A 23,441-nucleotide genomic window follows, 5' to 3' on the forward strand; every position below is an offset into this window, starting at 1 on the left:
CATTTTCTAAGCGGCGGCAGCACCGTACGTCTTGTGTCGGCCAACTTTCCAGTCCAATAGCTACACCAGAATTCACCGACACGTGCGAAACTTCATCAGCATTCGACCGGTTCCGTTGGCAAAAAGAAAAACAGAGATGTTTTCATAAATTAAGAGACTGGCTGTGTCTGTGTTACAAGTAAACTTCAAAAAAAATCTTGTCGCCCATCTTTTCCCCTACACCTAGTATAGCGTATAAATTGCATGATACAAACACAAAATTATAGTCACTCTGAAACTTTTACAAACAAATATGCGGTTTCTGTAACATTTCCCTCAGAGAGCGGCCCGGCAGATTTTTTTTTATTTTTTTTTGAGTCCAGAGCGGCCCGGCAGATAAACGCGCTGGTCCGCAGGTAGCCGTGGCTCCTGTTGGTCAATGCTCCCAATTTGCAACTGCAGCCACCGAGTGCACAGGCCGATCCTCGCCAGGATGTGGCTTTCTATCCTTGCTCCGACCTTCCAGGCAAAGAAGCACTCCTGGGCTTCTCGAGCTGATCGATTTCATGTTCCCGTCAGTCGCACACGACAGCGTATTCTCATCCGAGCATGTGCAATGCATCCATATGCACCAAACACGTCGATGAGTCTACACAGCCATACTACACCTTCTACAATGTACGTGCAAAGAAGTCGTTAACTGCAAGTGACGCGTCACCATGTGCAACCGCATTCTCTGGCTCCGGCATGAAAAGCGTACTAGAAGAAGCCTGTGCAGCAATGTAATGTAATGCCGGGGAAAAAGTGCCGCATTAGAACATCAAAATACATTAAACCAATACTTTACATTTGCTAAAACGAATAAACTGTTCTCCTAGTATTGGACAGGGTTAGCAACATTTCAGCACAACACTGTAAAGCACTTCGTTAGCATGTTCTGCATTAAGTTTGTTATAGATAACCCCCCTGCACACTATGACAAGACAATAATCCAACTTTGCACAACTGAAGTAAAACATACCTTTGAGGAATAGCATTAAGATGTGTATAATGTATTACATTGTCCAGAGAGAGATCATTACCTTTGTGTCTATCTGCAATTCTCCACTGTTATCTACTGAAAGAACGGCACCATGTGCTTTTAACCATATTTCACATTCTTCCAACCTGTCCTCCCCATCTAGTAAGAATCCCAAAACCTGTGCAACATACCCCACAGGTACCGTGGGACGATATGATCTAGACATACATTTTATAGCCTCGAAACGCATCCTCTCCACATATAGATCTGTTGAAGAAGAGAGCTACAGACATCAAAACCTCTTACGGAAACAGAAATGGATTGAATTAACTTGGAAGGTGGTAAATTGCCCTTACCCATGAGGCAAGAGTTCAAGTTGGGTCCTTGCTTGTATAATTTGAAAAATATTACATAATTGCCAGATGAAACAGCAGCATGAACTGCAAGGGCATGCTTGACAGCTCCATCTTGTTTGGCTTCTTTTGATAAGCTGAAAATAATGTATATATCAAATTTAGTCCACTTATGAACTAAATAGGTTGCTATGGTGCTGTTTACAAAATGATACCTTGCCATTGATGACAACAGGTCTCGTTTGTTATTAGAGTGTAGCATGACGCAGAGCAAATTGTAGGCAGAGAATTCAAAATAGCAACCGTTGTTTCCCTCTCTATATAGCCTCTTCAGTTGTGACTGGCACTGAAAAAAGTTGCACATAGAAATAGTTTAAATTACGTCACTCATGCAGCAGTTGAATTACAAATATGTTCATTACAAAGCCACATCATCAAGTTCTAATGCCAATAAGTATTCCTGAACCATTACCAGAAAAGCAATATTTTTCTTTCTTTTTACGAGAGAGAGTAAAGCATACACTAGATAACCTGATAACTAGAAAAGCTCTAATAAAGTGTAACCAAACTTCTGATTGCTACTAATAGGAAAGCAAAACCCTTCTTGGGCATTCCGTACAACACTATAAAAAGTTGGTTGCAATGGCTAGCAAACACAACATGTGCACCACTGTTTGATACTTCGAAAGAATAGGATAAGACAAGACAAACTGACCTGGTTAAATTCAGGTAGATCACCAGCTTGCAGTGCTAAACGCGCATGAGTTTCATAAACCTGAATAAGAAATCTGAAGGTTAGAAATCAATGGATTGCTTAACTTATTTCCTAGTGCAGAACATTAACAAATATTTTCTTTTGGTCGTTTGCACGAGATAACTAATACTCCCTCCATTTCTGTATACAAGGACACTTTGTTTTTCGTGCCAAACTTTGACTTGTAATTTTGGTCAACAAAATATGGGTTATATGTCATCAAAATATATCATCGGATAGTTCTTTGGAATGTGCATCCGATGACATACTTTATGTGGAATATAACTCACTTTTTGTTGGTAAAATTAGGTTAGCCCGGTGCGCGTAGCTCCCGCTTGCGCAGGGTCCGGGGAAGGTAGACATAAAAAATATGAAGTGGCCTTGTATACAGAAATGGAGGGAGTATATCGAGTATGGTATCCTGACTAGCAACTTAAATAGACACATAGACATTGTGCATTTCTCAAGTTGCTGATATAATGAGGTCCACAGTTCCAGGCAACTGGATGCCATGAAAAACGAAGACTACCTTCACAGTCAGTTCATTCTGGATCCTCTGAACTGTAAGATCTTGGCGAATAGATTTCAGTTGATCACACTTGTAAAGATAATTCTTTTGAGATGTTTCAACCATGGAAAGCGCCTTCTCCAAGACATGTTCTGGTCTTACCTGCAAAGAACGTATTCAGATAAATAAGCAAACAAACAGTAGAATGGATAGACTGCCATCTAGAAATAAAATGTTGCACTGATGCTATCAATGCCTTTCGGTTTAGAGTTATGAAAGACAATTAGTGAGTGTTATTACCGTGGAAGGATCAGGCGCTGATGTGAGGCGTAAATATCGTTTCTCAATTTCTTGACATGTTCCCTTGACTGTCAGTGCATCCCAGTCCATATCCTCGACGGCCAAGCTGCTGCCATCTTTATAACTTCCAGTAACAAGAGCTGAAATGGGTCTTCTTGTATGTATACGAGCCATGGCATCTTTATTCACTGCAGAATTTCTTGACTTTGATGATGAATCCTTACTCTTCTCAAAACGCTTAGATCTGTGCTCCCTGCGTTTCTTTTCCTCTGGTGAGTTTGCTAATGCTGATGCATTGGCGTAATATTTGGTCAGGTCCTTCTCCTTATCACTATCACTTGAAGTGTTTCCATTTTGTACCACACTTGAATAACTACCCATCTTTTGCTTCTTGGAAAGCCGGTGGCTGATTTTGTTTGAAGGTGCGTGTGGAGACTGGAGAGACTTCCCTAAATTCCAACTGTTACCCTGCATTACAGGCAACTAAGTATTTCAGAGAAGGAGCTCGCTAAAACATAAATACAAGCATGTGATAATGCATAAATCGATAATGACGGTTTTGAAATTAGAGGCTTCAGATAGCAGTGCAGATTCCATGATGTACGTTCTGTTTGATGACAAAATTTTAACAAGAGCAGTATGCCAGTTCTCACCATCGTATTTTGGGCTTTCAAATTATTGTGGGCATTTCCATTCATCAATGCTTTTGCTAGTGGCTCCACCTTTTCAGTAACCTTTTCTTCCGGAACAGGCTCCCACCTACTTTTCAGTCGTCTTTTAGGGGTAGAAGATGTTGGCAAGGAACTTGAATTGTTTGCACTGGTACGAAGGACAAAAAAAATCAGAAATCTATGATCCTGCGAACCGCAGAAACAGAAAGATGGCCTAATAATGGAACTAGATGGCTTGCCATTTACCAAGCACATAAATTATATGCCAATTTATTAATCTTGCATGGATACCCTTCGGCAGTTAAGGAAATGATTTCCAGTAAACCCTTGAAATGTACCATAATCGGTTTATCTTCTCTTTTTTTCCATTAGCCATTAGGACCAGTTTGATTCGCAATCAGACAAGGTTAGATTTTCATGGTTATTAACTAAGTGAGACTTCCCTAGCTCCACTGTACAGTTCTTGCTTGAACTATCAGTGTTACAAATATCCAAGAAGTGCCGAAGCTCATCTAGTGGTCATTATACAATTATTAAAATAATAAAATGCTCTGGTATTTTCTTAGTTTGCAGCACTTCTCTAGGGTGTCAGTCCAAGATGATACCAAAATATGGAAATAGTTTGATCTGAAAAATGCAATTATTATAGAGGTGTTCAAAGCACAGCAGTATGGTAACACAAAAATCCGAAGCAACAGACCACAATATTGCCCTACCTAATGCATTTAGGTCTCAACAACACTGCATTGCCACCTTACAGGTTTAATCTATTTATTTATTGGCAGGGGTGGCATATAAGAGAAGCACATACCTTGTTTCGGTCATGGTCAAAAGGTTCTCTGGCAAAGGAATCAGCGGTTCAGTGTCCCAATTCTTAGTAAGGAGGGTTCCATTGCTAATAGCTTTGCTTGTGATCTGAAAATAAACATAAAGAAAAGAGAGAAACTGATATGACAAAACCAATCAAACAATTTCTACCATTCAAATGATGTAGCAGAAGCAAGAGAATCAATAAAGTCAAAAAAATGAAACAAGGTATTCAATCAGATGCCCAGTAACTGAAGCAACTTCAGTTACAGGACTGACATCAGGCATTTGCTCATGAATAGCAGCATAATCACTGAGACATCAAACATGCCAATTTCATTATGCATATATCATTAATATAGGGTGGATAGCACATCAGCTCTGTTATGGCTAAGGGCATGTACAATGCAAGTCCTTAGATGTGCTTAGAAAAAAGAACTGCTTTTTGTTGCAACCTAGGAAAGTTAAGGTCCTAATTTAATAGCATCAATGCTTGAGTAGGCATTGGTTTATTACAGGCGTGTAGGCAGATAACTATCCCATCTGACTGACATCTATAATACCTAAATAGTTCATCCCCACTATCCTATTTCTCTTGACATGCAGCCTATCCACCTCACCTCCATGCCATGTCAGCATTATTAAGCATTTTTTCATTTATATTAAGAAAACAGAATCGTGTACTACATGTATTTCCATGATGGCTTTTCTTTGACCTAGGCTGTACGAGCGAACAACCTGGCCATTTATTGTCACGCACTAACGCTTGTCTTCTCCTCTGCCCATTCTTTTCCTCCTCCATTCTCTTCAGTTCCCTCATCAATATATGATGATCCTCCTGTGAGCCCCTCTGCCTTCCGATCCTCACCACTGTTGTAGTTGTCATTGTTCCAGATTCCATCAAGGCTAAACACAAAGTGGCGGAAGCCCTGATTGATGACCGATGGCTTAAGGACATCGAATGTCAGCTCGCCGCTGGAGGTTTTATTTAGTTGATCAATCTATTGGTGGCGCTTCAGGAAGTTCAAATTAGCCCTGGTCATGAGGATGATTGCGTTTGGGTTTCTTGAGTCTGGTCGTTCGTCTTCCAAGTCACACTTCTCTATGTTGGGCCGCCGGCCGCCGCCCAGCGGACGGCACTGCCCCTGCCGCGCCCGAGGTAAGGCTGTCGTGTGGTGCCTGCGGCGAGCTCCTGACTCCTGAGCATGTCGGTCGAGCTATCGTGTTGCCGCCGAGCTGATTATCAACTTGGCGCGCCTCCTGAACTACAGTCTGTCCTCGCCAGCCGCAACGGCTGTCATGCCACTTGAGGTTATTGCTACTTGAGGTATGTACTCTGTAGGGTTATGATTATTTGTTTTTCTCTGCAGTTGTGATTTTGGTATTCCATACTTGAAGAAATTGCAATTCAATTGAAAGAAAAACTACCATTTAATTTCTCTATGGCATGCCGACATACTGCTTTCCTTAATGGCAGGCTAGCTTCTCTTCCCAAGAATGGATAATATATGTCACACATCTAAAGATTGTAATCCTTTCTCTAAGCATACCGGGTGTAGTTTGTTTTAACGTTGTAGACTGAAAGATGGTGTCTATAAGAGAACCGGTAGCTTTGATTATCTGCCCAATACTCTTATCTTGCTAATGATTCTTTTGGTTAATGTCGGCAAGTTCTAACTATGAAGTGTGGCTATGATATTTTAATTGCTCTGTGGCATGCCAGCATACTGGTTTATGAAATGGCAGCTTCTTTTCTCAAGAACACACACAGTTGAAGATTGGTTCTAGCCTACTATAACATTGTAGATTGAATGAAGGTGTCTGCAAGGGAAGTGCTAGCTTTGATTATCTGCCCAATACTATTTTCTTGCTGATGATTATTTTGGTTAATATTTCATTGGTTCTATTTACAAGATATTCAATATGTGTTATTCTCCAAAAATCTGACAAAATATATACTGCTAATAGTTTTAAATCATTTTTATGGCGTGGATTCTATCCTAAAATCACTTGATCACTTTCGTATAAATATGTCTTTTCCTTTTTATAAAATAAAAACAATAGGAAGTTATTATTATTCATAGCAATGATTGATTTGGTTAATTGTCTCATATGTTCTCAATCATAAACTTTGAGCTACTAATTCCCGCTGCAACGCGCGGGGGATCATCTAGTTGATAAAATGATGGCGACTTTTACAAATGGTGGAAACTAACAAAAGCCAATAAAAAGAGACTTCACCTGTTGTATCATGGTTTGGCAAGCAGCCCTCTGGGCCTCATCCTTGCAACGGCTAAGATTCCTCATGGCATAATTACGCAGCGAAAAAGGGAGGGATCTCTAAACATGGGATGAAAAAATGTTGGTGAATACGAATACCACAAAATATGACCTACCGCAGTTGTGGAGTTATAAACATAAGATTTACAGCATTATTTTGTTATCCTGGTTTTAAAAATGATGAACTGGTGCACTTCCATAAACACTGAACAAATTTAAGTAAGACGGTCGGGATTAACCAATTAAGATGCACTTTAGGCCTTCATATGGTAATAACTTACCTTGTGATTCAAAAACAAAGACTAAGCCCATAATAGGTACAAACAACGACAAAAAAAAGGAGAGGAGAAAATTACAGTGTCTGAACCATTTTGAACTGCTTTGCCATCATTCTTCGGCACAGAAACACTAACATAGGCAGGTTTCTTTGCCAAATCAGCACCTACAATTTTCTTCTCACTCTTTGGTATTACCATAGAGAAACCAGGAGCAATTCGAGGAATGATCGGAATCTGTGTTTTGTTTTCGCTACTGTAAATACCTGTCGTCAAAGAACCCTGCATATTTGGCTGAAGGTTTATCAGAAAACATGGTTGATTGAGAAAATATTTGAGCTTAAACCTTTTGAACCTACACTCTTCTGTTGATCACCATGGTTGTTCAAAGGTACTTGATTCACATTCATATTGTTTTGTGGGTATGCTGGTGCCTGGCTGGCGTAGTAGTTCTGAGACACTGGGACACCTGGTGCCTGATAGGCATACTGGTTTTGGAACCCTGGAGTTACTTGCGCTTGTTGGACGTATTGATTTTGAGGTTCTGGAACGCTTGGAGCCTGTAAAGTAGTAAAACTTAGGTGAAAAGCAATTCTCTTACCATGATGGAAACAATGCAAATAACATGCTACAATTCACATGCCATGCTACTATTATTTATCAACTCGCACTTCAAGGGGTTCAAAAATAGCATGTCAAAGGCCCTAAAGACGTAAAGGCGACAAAACTCTCAAAAAGGAAGGGGCATTTTATAGAAAAAATGAAGGGGCGTTGCAATAGTCCCAACAAAATTGAGAACCGAGCAAGCGCTCGGTTGGCAAGAGTGCACGGATGTAAGCTCACCCACTCGCATTCGGTCCGCAGGGTGTCTCGTTTCTACCTAACAACGTATATACAGGTAATGGAGGGAACTTCCCCCTTTAACCACCTTATTTTTAAGTCCCAATAGAACAGCTGGAGCCATTTTTTGTTTCCAGAGTAACAAACAAGGCTAGACAAACTAAAGCTTATGAGAAATCATTGTCCAGAATAACATAGTTAGACAGACTAAAACTTGTGAGAAACAATTGACGGAGTCTGATGGAAAAAGCTATATACGGTAACTAATAATTTATAGTGAAAGGAAGCAACATACCTGTACAGGAGGTGCAACAGAAGCGCTTGAATTACTTTTCCATGGCGTAGTACCCGGCGGAGGTGGCTCCATACTAGGATAAGAGTAACCAGAAGTGGTGTTAACGACTGTATTATCTATGTTGCTGCTCCCAGCAACTGGATTGCCAGCAGGAGTTGGCACAGAGTGATTGTAATAGTATGGCCACTGGTTGTACTGTTGCTGATATGAGAAAGAATTGGCAGGCACTGCACTGGAACTTTGGGCTGCATTGGTATCAGAGGATGGGTAGTTCTGGTATGACTGGGCATAATTGTTTCCTGAGCTTCCATCATTACGAGTGTCGGTCTGATAATAATAGTTGGTGGTTGCATATCCTGGCGCAGTCTGGTGACCACCAGCATTGTAATATGTGTTACTTGTAGGATCAACGTAAGACCCAGAATTCTGAAATGAAGTAAGAGGCTGATAAGCTGCACCTGAATGTTGGTTTGCTCCTCCTTGCTGCACAGAACAACTATTTGTTGCTTGTGGGTAGTTATAGTAATAGTTTGCATATTCTGCAGGATTGTAGCCATGCTGAAGTGAACTTGAGTAAGGCACATGAGAATGACTTGCATTTGTCAAGCCCATAGTCGACTGTACAGCAGGAGGCGCACTGCTTGCCACATTTTGATTATCTCCTGAAACCGATACATCCCTCTGTGGATCATAGTATACTGCATCTTGACTTTGATTGGCCACTGGATAGTTCCACGAACCTGCTGCTGCTGCGCCAGTTGTAGTGGACCATGAATGATCCCCAGAAACTAAAGGCGGATAAGCAGGCTGGTTTGTCTGGCCTGTGCCGCTGACCTGCCATTAGCAAAGAAAATTAATCATCATTCAGATAGATAGATTCTAATGGGCACCGTGACCAACTACAAAAGGGTTGTCCTCAGTGCGGCGTTAATCTAAAAGGCAAGTTCGGTTTTGCGGAGGGTATAAAATGTTTTAGTTGTGCATCGCAGCATTGGTGAAATAAATTAACTGAGTAAGTAGCACCAGCCCACGACGTACTTATACACACTACTGCAGCAAGGCCATTGAATAACCTCATGTAAGGGGAAAATTGGCACAAAACACGACAAAACAACACTTGCATGAGCTACAAAAAATCAGCTAGAATCATTTTATTTTTCCAAGCCACAATCGTCAACTTAGTTGGAGCACGTCTTATGCACGCAATTAATTGCACAGCACATCATCACAGGGCTGAATCCTCTACAACTGCCGTGATAAGAACATGCCAATGCACGGAGCTTATGGCAGGAACCAAACCATCCGTAATACACTTTCTCTGAAAATACTAAAACAGAAATCAATAGGCGGGTCACGTGGCATACCTCGACGCGCGCGGCGTCGGATCCGGCGGCCGGCGCAGCTCCGTGGCTGGCCATCGTCCCCGCGCCCGAACCAACCCTAGCGGCAACAAGGTCAACCGCCGCCGCCGCGGCCGTCAGAGACGACGAACAGAGGAGAATCGACGGCGGACGAATTGAATTGAAAAAAAAACACGGAGAGATCGGGTCAACGGGTTGGTTCAGCGGGGAGGATTCAGGGGGAAATCGAGTGGTCGGGATTGAGGGGAGATTTTCGGGGGGTGGAAGCGGCGATGCAGAAAGCGAGGGTGGGAAGAGGAGGATGCAGAAAGCGAGATGTGGGAGAAAGGAGCAGCGAACTTTTTTGGTTGCCCTTTTCGGATGCGTTGCGCTGCGGTTTGGTTGGGTGTCGTAACGAGTTCGTCGGAGACGGATGAGAGGGGAGAACGTGCCGGAGACGGAATGAATAACCGCGGCGCTTGCGTGAACGGGCCGTGGGCCTTCGATAGATGGGCCTGCGGCCTGCTTTATTTGAGCCCGGCTACTGTTTAGCAACTCTGCCTTCTTCGGAGAAACAGACTCTCCGGAGATTCAGTTATCAGAGAGATGTTTAGCAACTCTGCCTTCTTCGGAGAAACGGACTCTCCGGAGATTCAGTTATCAGAGAGATGTGGGGAGATTCAGAGAGCCGTAGGAATTCATTCAGGAACAGGACAGTAAATCATAACATCCCATCGAACTCGCGTCATTTGCACGGGAAGACGATATATATTCGATCTCATGACTGGGCTCATGGAGCTACAAGGTAACTAGAGACATTCTGCGATAGACAGATGGGTGAACAGGCAACATTTGTTCCGGCTACAGCTACTGAACGAAAGATATGACAGTTTTCTCGCGTCTGCAGGCTGCAGCCACGGCGGGGCGGAGTTGTTGGCTGAAGGCGAGGAGGCGACGGGTTGCGGACGGAGATTGACGCCTAGCCGCCGAAGCCGTAGAGGGTGCGGCCCTGGCGCTTGAGCGCGTAGACGACGTCCATGGCGGTGACGGTCTTGCGGCGGGCGTGCTCGGTGTAGGTGACGGCGTCGCGGATGACGTTCTCGAGGAAGATCTTGAGCACGCCGCGGGTCTCCTCGTAGATGAGCCCCGAGATGCGCTTCACGCCGCCCCTCCGAGCGAGCCTCCGGATCGCCGGCTTGGTGATGCCCTGGATGTTGTCGCGCAGCACCTTCCTGTGGCGCTTGGCGCCGCCCTTGCCGAGCCCCTTGCCTCCCTTGCCGCGCCCGGACATGGCTGACGATCTCTGTTTGGTTCGAGCTGCGAGCGGATGCGGGTCGAGGGAGCGGTCGTGGATTGTGGTGTTCTGATTTGGGGGAAGGAGGGGAGGGGATTAAAAGGGGTGGGAGGAAGGCGATGCGTGCCAAAGAATTGCGAAGGTCGAGACCGCGATCCGGGTATGGATGCCGCGGATCCGTGACGTGGCGGGAGTCTCGGCGCGGTAGATTGGCGGGGCGCGCCTGAAAATTTTCGTTCCGTGACGCGCCAGCTCGAAACCTTTTCCGCTCGTTGCCGCGCTGTCTGTGCGATTCCTTGGTGCGAATTCAGTTTCGCTTCTGTGGTGCTCGTGCGCGACGGCGCGAAAAATGAAACGGCAACGGAGTGTGCCTAGTCTAACAGTGGCTCTTACAAGCAGATTGTCTGACGTTTTCGAAAATTCAAGATTGAATCAGTGAAGGATTTTCAAAAGTCGTTGGTGTCAACTGCACCAATGGCTAGGGGCTCACGTAGATTGATCGTAGAGAGAGCGTGCCGGTTCCCAACAAGTGAAGTGAATTGGATTATCATTGGCACTCTGTTTCTTCCGAGCGATCGTCATCTCCGAGAAATACTAGAGTTAGAGAAGAGGAAATGGGTGTGAAGTTACACACTGATACTCCCTCCCCCGGTGAAAAGTGTGCATATAGATTTTTTTTTTTTGACTAATTGTGAAGCGGGTAAAAAATGCATTGGGAATAGGGGTGGGGACTTTTGAACCGAAAACCGAAAAACCGAACCGAGCCGAACCATATTAACCGATTTATCTATTAATTCGGTGATTCGATTTTTTGTTCGGTGGGAAATTTTAAGGCTGTTCGGTGTTTGGTTTCTGTTCAGTTTCCAGTGTCCAAAAACCGAATACACCGAAAAAACCGATATGTACGATACCCCATGCAATACCTTGTTTTCGAAAGTGCAGCGGGGGCGCGTCCTCTGGCAAATACTTGTTGGTTGTGGCAGACGTCAGGCCAGCCGCTAGATGAGTTTCGAATCTCACAATTTAACTAGTACTCGTAGGAGTATGTATGCATGCCCGGCGCTTGGTTATGAAAGTAACTAGCAATTAGTGTATCAATTAGTGCATTAGTTGCTTAGTTTACACGCATCACACATATTCTTCCGTACATAATACATGTAACGCCCCATGTGATTTTACACTTAGTTATGTTCACTAGTTTGCTTGACCGAATAAAGCACGGACTGATGTTAAGGTTGCTAGCTCTTGTGATATATACTGATGAGTGCATGTATTTTGGTTTTCCGGTTAACCGAATAGACCGAGCCGATATATTATGGTTAATATGGTTCGGTTTCTAAATTTTGTGTGATTAATTCGGTTTCCATTTTTTCAAAACCGAAATTATAAAATACCAAATAAACCGAACCGTATTAACCATATAAACCGAATGCCCAGCCCTAATTAGGAAGATGCAAATAGTCCTGGCCATCTCCGGCCCGGCCCTGTCGGCCCGCCCAGGCTCGGCCCTAAAATCCAGGGCCTAGGCCCGATGGGCTTGCCCGTGGGCCGGGCTTGGGCCTGAGTTTTGAGCCCACCAACAAGGCTTGTACGAGTTTGGGCTTGGCATATTGGCATTTTAAGAAAGAGGCCCGGCCCACGGCCCTAAGCCCTAAGGACTTTTCAGGGCTTTTTACTATATGGGTCGGGCTTGGGCTTGAAAAGTAGGCCCGATGGTAGGGCCTGGACCTCAGTTTTCTGCCATGTTCTTTTTTAGGCCCGGCCCATGGCCAGGCATAGATGCAAGCCATCATCTCTCTCCTGTTTAAATATCCAACCCACAATGAACTAAGTGCATGTACAAATTAAGGAGGCCATGTGTAGAATGTTATTGGTCTTATTACCGTCTGATGAGAGAAAAGCATTTTTTTCTACTTTAAAGTGCATTGGGAAGATAGAAGTACACTCTTTTGTAGACAAAATTTAAAGCCAAACATACACTTTTTACTGGACAATTTTTTGCATTGGAACTGACTGATTAGAAACGAATAAATACACACTGTGGGACATAATTTAAACTTGTAAAGGCATGCATAAAAAACGCGGAATTGACATTTATATAGGAACACGGTGACTCTAGTGTTCCCTTCACTCTATAACAACATCCTGAACCGCTGTATTGGGTGCCTTAGAGCATCTCCAACAGTCGCCGAACGCGTCGCGCGTAAAAAATGGCTTTAGTACGCGCTCATCGTCTGGTTTGGCGCGGCGCAGCGCCAGCTCCAGCAGCGCGCGCGCCGCTCCAACAGCCGCGCAAAAAATTGCAGCATGCGCTCATTCTAGAAACTAGGATGTATGCATTGGAAGCATAGAAACTAGATAGATTGCATAGATTTTTTAAATGATACAAAGGTATTTTACATCAAAAACATAGATTGCATAAAATAAAAACGACAAACGATAAAAAACTAAATAGATAGCATAAAAAACTACTCTAAGTCGCTATCATCATCATCATTATCATCCTCGGCGGTGTTGTCCGAGGTATCTAGCCATATGTCCAACCAACGATCATCGTTCTCCGTGAAGAACGACCTCCCACCTGCTGCAACGAGATCGGATTGCGCGTTCGCCAACGCCTTCCGCGCGACGCATGTCCAACCGCGCCTCGTGGCGCCTTCGCGTGTCCTCCTCGCGACGCCTTGCCCAGTAGACTTGCTCGTAGGCGACGTCCTCCGGGTGGCGCCGGCGCCACTCCGCCATGACCCGCTCGTCCTCCTGGGCGACGAGGAGGCGGCGCTGCCGCTCGGCGTGCTCCGCACGGTCTTGTGCCGTGTTCAGACGAGGCGGCGGGGCGACGTCGAGCGCCTGCTGGAGCGTGTACACATCTTGGAAGTTCATCTGGCTGCGCGGCCGGCCTATGCGCCACGCCACCGCGTCGTACGCGCGGGCGGCCTCGCGCGCCGTCCCGTACGTGCCGAGGCCGAGCCGGAGATCGCCGGAGCGTATCTCCGCGTAATAGCCGCCGTTGGGGCGCAGGCGGACGCCACGGTAGCCGAACGCTCCTCGGCGGCGCGGCGGCATGGCGACGCGGCGGTGGCGGGGCGTTGGGGCGGTGGAGGCGCGTCGGTGGCGTGGCGCTGGAGCGGCGCGTGGCAAAGAGGGAGAGGAAGAGGAGAAGAGGAGGCGTGGAGAGGCGCGTGGCGCGCCGCACTTTATAGGCGTGCCGGAAGCGGTGCGCAAAAGATGACGCGCGAGCTGACGCCTTTTCGCGCGCGCGTGTAAACGGTTCCCGCGCGTGTGATTTTTCCCGCCACCGCTGGAGCGCGGCAAAACGCCCCGCGCGCGCTAAAGCTGTGTGTACCGCGCACGCGCGTCGTTTCGTGCGGCCGTTGGAGATGCTCTTAAAAAGCATGGTTGTTCTACTCTGTACCGGACTGGGATCCTACGAATCGGGTAGATACAGCACCAACAACTTCATGCTGCTCGGAGCTTTTCACGGAACTTGTCGTTTTTATTCTGCTTCAGTTATCTTGCTGCCCATACTTGATAGTGATTTTTTCCTCTTTTTTCCATACTAGTGTATACGTAGTATATTTTTAGCTGGAGAGCCAAATTTTGGTTGTGTTAATATTGCAAAATGAGAGGGTCTTTTTTTTTTTTGACTGTGGAGAGGGTCTTTTGTTGTGTCAAGTACTTTTGTGTCTGTCTCTTCAGAGTGTGTCGCGTTCTTGTATCAGGTGCTCACTTTCAAAAAGATGTTCCTGAAGTTGTTGATGTTGGGCTGTGGCAAAGCTGTTGGCATCAAAAAGAGAAGACTGAAATCTTTACATTGAGTGTAATCAATCAAAATATCGGTTTAACCTCCTATGAGCAGACATCTTTTATATATGAGTCCCGCTTCGGTACAACCCCCTAGAAAACGTATAAAGGGCAGTATAGTCTTTTCACAAGGTTTCTTACTTTACATGTATGATACCCGCGAATATATACGCCATACGTACCCCTGACCAGGCTGGCCCATTAAGGTTTCCGCATTATGCAACAGTATGACAGCGATCTACTCCCTCCGTTCCTAAATATTTGTCTTTTTAGAGGTTTCAAATGATGACTACATACGGAACAAAATGAGTGAATCTACACTTTAAAAAATGTCTATATACATCCGTATGTGGTGACCATTTAAAATCTCTAGAAAGACAAATATTTAGGAACGGAGGGAGTATAGTCTTTTCACAAGGTTTCTTACTTTACATGTATGATACCCGCGAATATATACGCCATACGTACCCCTGACCAGGCTGGCCCATTAAGGTTTCCGCATTATGCAACAGTATGACAGCGATCTACTCCCTCCGTTCCTAAATATTTGTCTTTTTAGAGGTTTCAAATGATGACTACATACGGAACAAAATGAGTGAATCTACACTTTAAAAAATGTCTATATACATCCGTATGTAGTCAAAGCTGTTGGCATCAAAAAGAGAAGACTGAAATCTTTACATTGAGTGTAATCAATCAAAATATCGGTTTAACCTCCTATGAGCAGACATCTTTTATATATGAGTCCCGCTTCGGTACAACCCCCCTAGAAAACGTATAAAGGGCAGTATAGTCTTTTCACAAGGTTTCTTACTTTACATGTATGATACCCGCGAATATATACGCCATATGTACCCCTGACCAGGCTGGCCCATTAAGGTTTCCGCATTATGCAACAGTATGACAGCGATCTACTCCCTCCGTTCCTAAATATTTGTCTTTTTAGAGGTTTCAAATGATGACTACATACGGAACAAAATGAGTGAATCTACACTTTAAAAAATGTCTATATACATCCGTATGTGATGACCATTTAAAATCTCTAGAAAGACAAATATTTAGGAACGGAGGGAGTATAGTCTTTTCACAAGGTTTCTTACTTTACATGTATGATACCCGCGAATATATACGCCATACGTACCCCTGACCAGGCTGGCCCATTAAGGTTTCCGCATTATGCAACAGTATGACAGCGATCTACTCCCTCCGTTCCTAAATATTTGTCTTTTTAGAGGTTTCAAATGATGACTACATACGGAACAAAATGAGTGAATCTACATTTTAAAATATGTCTATATACATTCGTATGTGGTGACCATTTAAAATCTCTAGAAAGACAAATATTTAGGAACGGAGGGAGTAATATATAGACAAGAATAAAAAGCAATCACATAATGATTCGAACCTCGCACCTCTAGCCCACAGAGGAAAGTTGCAAACCAGTCACCCTGTGAAGCTTTGGTAATAAAATCTGAGCGCGCCCCTTAAAGAGCTACTACGCAGAATATGAAAACACGAGCATTTCTGAAATAAAAAACAAAAAATCAAACATTTTGAGAAGTCGTGAATATTTCTTTTTAAAAAAGAAGGAAATCTGGAATTTCCGAGTTTTTGTGAAAACGTGAATGTTTTTAGAGTTCTGAGAAAAAATCCAACATGACATCGTTTTTTAAACAATCAGAACAAGTTTTAGAGAACATGATTTTTTTGGAAAGCTCTGTACATTTTTAAAATACTAAAGAACTTTTAAAAATGTGAATATTGTTTTGAAATGTTTGAAAAAAGTCACAAACATTTTTTAGAAGAAAAATAAATATGAAAATAACGAACAAACAAAAAAGAAAAAAAAGAAAACAATGAAAAAGAAACACAAAGCAAAATAAAAGGAAAAAATAAAAAGAATAAAACTGGAAACACGGTAAAATAAAAGTAGAAAACTAGAAGGTTCCCAAGTTGGGGTGGGGGTAGTTCCTACGCTATCTGCAGAAATGGCTGACCCAAACTCGTCTCTCGGCCGCTTGCCTTATGCGAAACAGGGGCAATCTGAAGTATTTTGCTGCTTTTCTCAAAGAAAAATCTTTATTCTTCCCTTCTTTTTCTACTTTTTTGTTTTCATTCTCTTTCTTCGTCAATTCTTTTCTATTTTTACTTTATTATTATTTTTGAAATCTTTATTTTTTTAAATATTGTTTGCAATACCAAACTAGCCATACAATGATGAAAGGCGTTCAAACCTTGCATGCATGCTTTCCATGGGCATTCCCACCTTGTTGAAAAAGTTGGGTCATTTTAATATGTCCAAAAACAGACGATATTCATCGGAGGGTGTTCGGGTAAGGCTAGAAGGGCCCATTTGAAAGCACATTTTTTTCGACGACCCTCAAATGATCCAAATGCTTTCCATCAGCTTATGTGACCAACAATGCATCATACCAAGCTTTTTGGATTTTTGACAAGTTTTGCATTTTTTGGAGTTTTCTTGATGACAAGAGCCGCTAAAATGATCGGAAGTGTCGCATCGTGTAAACACGTCAGAACTTATTAATACCTAACATGAATGGCTCATATGTCTGTGGCAGGCTGCATAAAAAAGTTGGGGTCATTTATCCATAATACAAAAAAACACCATTTGAAAAGTGTGTGTCACATCAAGCCTCACTGAGCATGTTCCTTTTCCTAATTGATTGCTTCTGTTAATTGCGATTTTGTCATTATCAATCAATATGAACATTTTCCTATGTCCTAACCATTTATTGAAATTGCTCGACAGTTTTGAAATTTCAAATTGTGTATGAAAAATTTACAAACTTGATTTTTTTCCAAAAGTGTTATAAAATATCAACAATTGACGAAAGTTGTAAGGCATGTACTTTTTAAAAATTTATTATTTTTTTATTAAATGCAAAAATTTCTAAATTTGTGAACTAAAAATACAAAATGTGAAATGTTGTGAAATTGCAGAGAATTGTTATTGTAAACTATATTTAAAAAGAGATCTAGTATTGTAAACAAATTTTCAAATTTTTGAACAAATTTCTAAAAGAAGAATAAAGTTCAAGAAGGAGAAAAATGAATTAACAAAAAAGAGAAGAAAATCCAAAAATATATAGAACAAAAATTGCTTATGAACAACAAAACGAAAACATGTATTCAAAAAATGTTCGTAATTCTGGAAAAATGTTTGTTTTTCAATGCTTGAAATTTTGAAATAATATTTGTGTTTGTCAGTACACGACACATCTTCCACAAACTTGCTGGGATCGAGTCCTTGCGGTCGCCTATTTCAACGCGAATAGCCCACCGGACAGAATAAATCACTAAAAAGGAAAGTGGGAGCTCCATCCCTACCACTCCTGGCCTTTACTGGCACAAATAGTACGCCAAATCATCTGAACAGCAATAATCTGCATTTGTCTAAAAAAAGCAATTATTTGCATAGCCGCAAAGGTATCGTATATGATCATTTGCACAGACCAAATTCCAATATTTCAAAATAAAAATGATCGGTAGCATATTTTCTCGGGAGTAACGGAAAATCCCGTTTCGACCCGTTTCCGAAAAATTCGTCCGAGAAAAACAACCTAGTTACAGTACATCAAATATATATGATGATACATGGCGCTGCATATGTAACACCAAAGTTTGTTTGTCCTACGGGCAAGCAACATGTTCACTGCCCGTCAAGGTTCCGGGTTTGATACTTAGTAGCCTGCATTATTTTTTGATTTTCGGTACCCCGCTACAGGATACACTCACTAATGGGCCGGCCCATGGCGGACTTTCTCTGGGTTGTCTTTAATTTTAAGCTCGTGCGACGTATTTCTAAGAAAGACTATCCTACCCTTTATTATGAAGGGGTATTAACAGATCTCATCCGTTGATGTGATTTAGGGGGTTGTACCGAAGCGGAAGTGTTTATAAGTATACTTTTTTACGGGGTATATATAAGTATACTTCAAAGCCGAACAACAAGAGAGGTCATTAATTTGTTGTGAATGGCAGTATCAATCTAACTTGGTATGCTTGCTCCATTGCAATTTTGACGGAATTATGGTTGAATTCTGTATCATGTCTTCTCCTGACAAATTAGTATTTATCTGAGCTGATTTGGATATCTGAATACAATCCGCAAGAGATCCAATACATCATTGGACCTCTTGATCAAATGAACTCAAGGATGAAGTTCCTGTCACTACGAAGAGATATCGTGTATCTATATCGGTGAGTCCGCAGATGGAAGCAAAAGCACAAATGTTGATCCTGATTAACTTATACTAGCAGTTAAACGAACCACATCGTGAATTGGCCACTATGAGATAGTTGCACATTACAAGTCAGACAACAAATTTCTGCACCTAGAACTATGGATTTGGTCGACCGTAGCAACTCAATCTAGAAATTGATGTACGAATGGCAGACTAATCCCAGTCGAACTTCCGCTCCATGCCCACTAGGTGTTCGAATTCGACGGAATTCCCCAAGGTATATTTCTTTCCCTTTTGTTGTGACATAGGAGTAGATTGTGATGGAAGATGTCAAACTTTGTGTTATGTTTGATGAACAGGTGTGTTGAATTTGAGATTGTGAATTGATGAACCATGTAATAATTATGCACTATTTTTGTGTTTTATTTGTTTCAGACTTATTTGACATGAGTTTGATATTATTTGTTTCAGATTACTTAAAAATGTTTGATAGTTGTAGAAAAATATTGGTGCCCAAAAATCTTCTCTCTCTCCTACCCTAAAACCATTTTTAGGGCCTCAATTTTTATGTCGTCAAAGATGCTTTAAATGCAGCACCAAGAACTTCGTACGCTGAAGCTTTGGGGAGGAACTTGTCATCTCTATCTCTACGTTACTTCAGTCATCTTGCTGCCCATACTTGATACTAGTGATTTTCCATTTCTTTTCCTCATCGGTGTACACGTATACTCCCTCCGTTCCGATTTACTTGTCATGGTTTTAGTTCATTTTGAACTAAAACCACGACGAGTAAATCGGAACGGAGGGAGTAGTTTTTAACAGGTCTTTTTGTTGTGTACTTCGGCATATGCTTGTATCCTACCTTCAGACTGTTTGCACCACGTTTCTGTTCAGTCGTGTCATAATAGGCGCTCCTGAAGTTGTACATGCCAGTAAAAGGAGCAGACTTCCTTACGTAAATTGTTTTTCAAAGCCCATTACTGTTCTGACGGAATGATGATTTTGCAATCTGTATTATGTGCTCTCAAGAGAATATAATTATTCCTTTATTCGAGTTGTTATTTGAGCTGTTCTGGAAATTGGCACACAATTCACAGGACCCTTGAGCCAAAAGATCAGTAATCGTCAAGATTATTTTTTTTTAGGATTAGATGATTCACAAATCATAAGTAGGTCGCTCCAATTCGCCCCTTTTTATCTGAAATGTCGTGAAAGAAGCATTCGTACAGTGACATGACACCTACTGTTACTATTGGATCTAAGCTATACTTCCCTAAAGCACCAGGCGCTCATGTTCCCATGATTCGAGATGTCATTGTGTCACTCCTAATAAGCATTGTAAAATTAGCAAAACTAAAAAGGATCATTCTACTGATAAGCAGGTTACGGAACAGAGTGCTGCAAATAAATCCAGAGGAAATGCTGCTATTGGATTGTACTGAACGATATCATGATTTGCGCTGCCAATTTGTTCATCTGAAATGCGACACATCGTGAGATCAATCTCACACGAACTTTCACAAGAAAATAGAAGAGGGGAACACAGCATTTGCACATAATTCACGACAAGGGATGCGGGTTTCAGTTCGAACTCTGGATGCAAACATCTTCATTACAGTACATAATTTCATGATCCAGCTAAACAGACAGAGGAAATGGGAAACAAGGCGGTTTCCATCTGAGATTTCTTGAGCGCAACACTACTAGGAACGGGCGGACTAACACAGCGGAATCTGCAGGCGGCGACGAGGACTGACGACCATCTGGCGCGGCCTAGCCGCCGAAGCCGTAGAGGGTGCGGCCCTGGCGCTTGAGCGCGTAGACGACGTCCATGGCGGTGACGGTCTTGCGGCGGGCGTGCTCCGTGTAGGTGACGGCGTCACGGATGACGTTCTCGAGGAAGATCTTGAGCACGCCGCGGGTCTCCTCGTAGATGAGGCCGGAGATGCGCTTCACGCCGCCCCTCCTCGCCAGGCGCCGGATGGCCGGCTTGGTGATGCCCTGGATGTTGTCGCGAAGAACCTTCCGGTGGCGCTTGGCGCCGCCCTTGCCGAGCCCCTTGCCTCCCTTGCCGCGCCCAGACATGGCTGACGATCCTCTTGGAGCTGCTGCGCGAGTGGGATTGAGGGAGCGGTGGTGATGGGTGCTGTGATTTGCGAGAACGGGGGAAGGGGATTTTAAAGGAGGCGAGAGGGGTGGGAGGACCGGAGGAGGCATGTGCCTGCCGTTCGATGCGGATGGATCGGACGGTCGATACGGCGATCCGAGGGAGAGTTGCCGCGGATCGATGACCTGGCGGGCGGTGCCGATCGGTGAGTGGCGGGGTGTATCGCAAATTTCGTCAGATCAGGCGCCAGCTACATATTTCGGCTGTTGGGCGGCTGCTCGTGGGGGTTGTGCGTTTTTTCCATTTTGCAAATTACCTCAAAAAACTAATCAAGTACTGTTATGTTGTTGCTAAAAAAAATATTGTTATGATTTTTTTAGGGTCGCGCTAACTGCCACACGTGTGGCAGGAAGAGAGACGCACCACACGTCTCTAATGTAAACAAATTGCCACGTCATCACATGCATGCATGCAGCAATCTTTTTGAATTTTCAGTTTTTAAAATATTTTATCTCTTAAACGAAAAATCCGATTGAAAATTCGTTTTCACCATTAAATCCCTCGCGATGAGATCTTCGAAACTAGATCTCATGTTGATATGTTTTGATGAAATTTTTTTTGGATTAAAAGTTGCCATGTCTATTGCATATGAATTGTCATGATGTTACACTGAAGTTGCCATGATATGTTTCAGCTATTTTCTTCTACATTTAAAAGTAAATTTTGACATTTATAAAACGGGAAATTAAGAAACTAGACTTGCCATGAACCATAAACTAAAATTGCCATGATACATGCACGTAAAATTGCCATGGTTCATACAAAAAACAATTTTCATGGTCAAAGTACTGGAGTTGCCATCATCAAAATACTAAAATTGCCATGATCTACAAACTAAAATTGCCACATGGCAACTTTAGTTTAAGCCCTATGGCAACTGCAGTGTAAATATCGCGGCAACTTCTGGCAAAAAAAATTCGTCGAAACATATCAACATGGGGTCTAGTTATGAAGATCACGTCGAGACAGATTTAATGGTGAAAACGGATTTTTAGTTCGCTTTTTTATTTAGAAGATACAACATTTTTAAGTCGAAACCAAAAAAAATTCTGCTGATGTCATCTATTCATACGTGGCAAAATGAGTGGGGATGGAGACGTGTGGGCGTTAACATTTCCGTTTTTTTAATATGTTGTGATTGCAAACTCTCTCTCTTTCTTTTACTAGCTAAATACCCGTGCGTTGCCACGGGACAACATAACAATGTTGCACTGGTTGTATTTGTGCCGGCAGCTTCATCTCTTCTTCCGTTGGTTCAAAATTTTCTCGACGCACATCTTATTTATCTTACCCCAACGAGACAAACTTTGCTCTTCCTCCGCCACTTTTATCTCGGTGTACTCCTTGCTTAGCTTCGGTGTCATTCCACTACTTTGTTCCATATAGTTTCACTATGACATGATAAAATAGCTCTTACTTGTAATTTATTATTTTTATGAATTGGTAAGGCTCATATGTAGGTGCATGTTTTTCAAGTATTTGGATTTTGGACTACCATGCCATTCGAATAAATGCTTTATGTGATTTTCTTGAGCTGAAGGTATTGTCATTGTCTGGTCAAAGCAAGCGTTGCATAAAGCCATAAACATACTGGTTTTGGAAGATGAAAACAAAAGATACATGAATTCTTCAATCTGATAATGATATATAGAAACTTGAAGAGAGTTCCATCAGTACATGCTTGCCCACCAAATGGAATTTTAACCAGAGACATGTGAAAAATAATCTAAGTGCATATTGAATGCCATATCATTTATTTACAAAGTCATAGGGTGAAGTTTTCGTACCAAGTATTGAACCAATTGGTCTTTCTTTCAAAATTTGTTCACAAACTCCAATGTTTTTCTCCCACTTCCCTCCATTCTTGGCAATCATCATGTCTTTCTCCACATGTAAGTCCCATCCGAAACACAAATAGGTAAAGTTTGATAATGGTCTTCATCTTCTTTCATTGCTTCTCTGTCCGGTCTTCATATGCGCCTTCGGCTTGCAGTACCTTCTTTCATATGTGTGCACTTCTTCCAACTCCAAAGAGTTCTAGTGAAGAATTAAGAGACCTTAATCTAACCTCTCTCAATCTGGAGTATTTCCTAGAGCAGCCCACAGGAGTGCCTCCTCCCTTCTTCTTGGACTCCTCAAACGCGCCAACATGCTCTCCCCAGGAGAACAGGAGCTCTCACCCACAACCTCCTCGACGTCGTTGTAATCACTTGGTCGCCTGTGTCAATGACCTTAGGGCGTCGCTGGTGGGAGGTCAAGGAGTGTGTGATGTCGGTGGAGGTGGATCTACAGCATGAGAATTCCACATACAATCAAACCTTGAACATACAGAGTATCATGCCTTCCATATATCAAAATTTCGATTAGACATGTCTTAATTACATCTCAATAGTTATAACAAATAGGTAGATAATGGATATGCAATTCATTATACATATTACACGAGACTTCGATCAGATAGTCCTCCTCACCTTCTACCAATTTCTTTGCTTGTGTTCGCTGTCGTCCCTGCTCAAACAAAAATAACAGGTCAGTGCAAAGAGGGGGAGGT

General features: G+C 42.7%; 2 protein-coding genes across 6 annotated transcripts; both read right to left on the reverse strand.

Annotated features, from left to right (window-relative positions):
• Nucleotides 1-115: 115 nt before the first annotated feature.
• Nucleotides 116-9,862, reverse strand: LOC123136202 (SAC3 family protein A). Of its 5 annotated transcripts, none has more exons than XM_044555528.1 (14): nt 9,448-9,862; nt 8,084-8,917; nt 7,308-7,508; nt 7,030-7,242; nt 6,635-6,733; nt 4,398-4,501; nt 3,569-3,734; nt 2,916-3,383; nt 2,637-2,777; nt 2,069-2,128; nt 1,569-1,699; nt 1,357-1,490; nt 1,062-1,267; nt 116-749 (listed from the first exon to the last, which is right to left on the reverse strand). In XM_044555528.1, the coding sequence occupies exons 1-14, from the start codon at nt 9,499-9,501 to the stop codon at nt 651-653; spliced, it is 2,910 nt and encodes a 969-aa protein (XP_044411463.1). In that variant the 5' UTR covers nt 9,502-9,862; the 3' UTR covers nt 116-650. The 5 variants fall into 5 exon arrangements, with proteins under 5 accessions (XP_044411463.1, XP_044411469.1, XP_044411492.1 ...); XM_044555534.1 differs by having other exon boundaries at nt 7,030-7,230; nt 9,448-9,861; XM_044555557.1 differs by lacking the exon at nt 9,448-9,862 and having other exon boundaries at nt 8,084-8,449; nt 8,542-8,829.
• A 309-nt stretch (nt 9,863-10,171) lies between these two features.
• On the reverse strand, nt 10,172-20,881 carry LOC123136230 (histone H4). The gene is made up of 2 exons (XM_044555565.1): nt 20,497-20,881; nt 10,172-10,402 (listed from the first exon to the last, which is right to left on the reverse strand). Exon 1 carries the CDS (start codon nt 20,806-20,808, stop codon nt 20,497-20,499), a length of 312 nt encoding a protein of 103 aa, XP_044411500.1. The 5' UTR covers nt 20,809-20,881; the 3' UTR covers nt 10,172-10,402.
• Between the last annotated feature and the right edge of the window lie 2,560 nt (nt 20,882-23,441).

This window comes from Triticum aestivum, chromosome 1B (assembly GCF_018294505.1).
Source record: "Triticum aestivum cultivar Chinese Spring chromosome 1B, IWGSC CS RefSeq v2.1, whole genome shotgun sequence".
Classification (NCBI taxonomy): domain Eukaryota; kingdom Viridiplantae; phylum Streptophyta; class Magnoliopsida; order Poales; family Poaceae; genus Triticum; species Triticum aestivum.

Coding starts and splice junctions, on each gene's coding strand:
- LOC123136202 (XM_044555528.1), bottom strand. CDS start 9,501: ATGGCCAGCCACGGAGCTGCGCCGGCCGCCGGATCCGACGCCGCGCGC. Junction 4,502..6,634: donor GCCAAACCATGATACAACAG/GTGAAGTCTCTT, acceptor GTTTATTTTCAG/ATCACAAGCAAAGCTATTAG. Junction 3,384..3,568: donor TGAAAGCCCAAAATACGATG/GTGAGAACTGGC, acceptor CCTGTAATGCAG/GGTAACAGTTGGAATTTAGG.
- LOC123136230 (XM_044555565.1), bottom strand. CDS start 20,808: ATGTCTGGGCGCGGCAAGGGAGGCAAGGGGCTCGGCAAGGGCGGCGCC.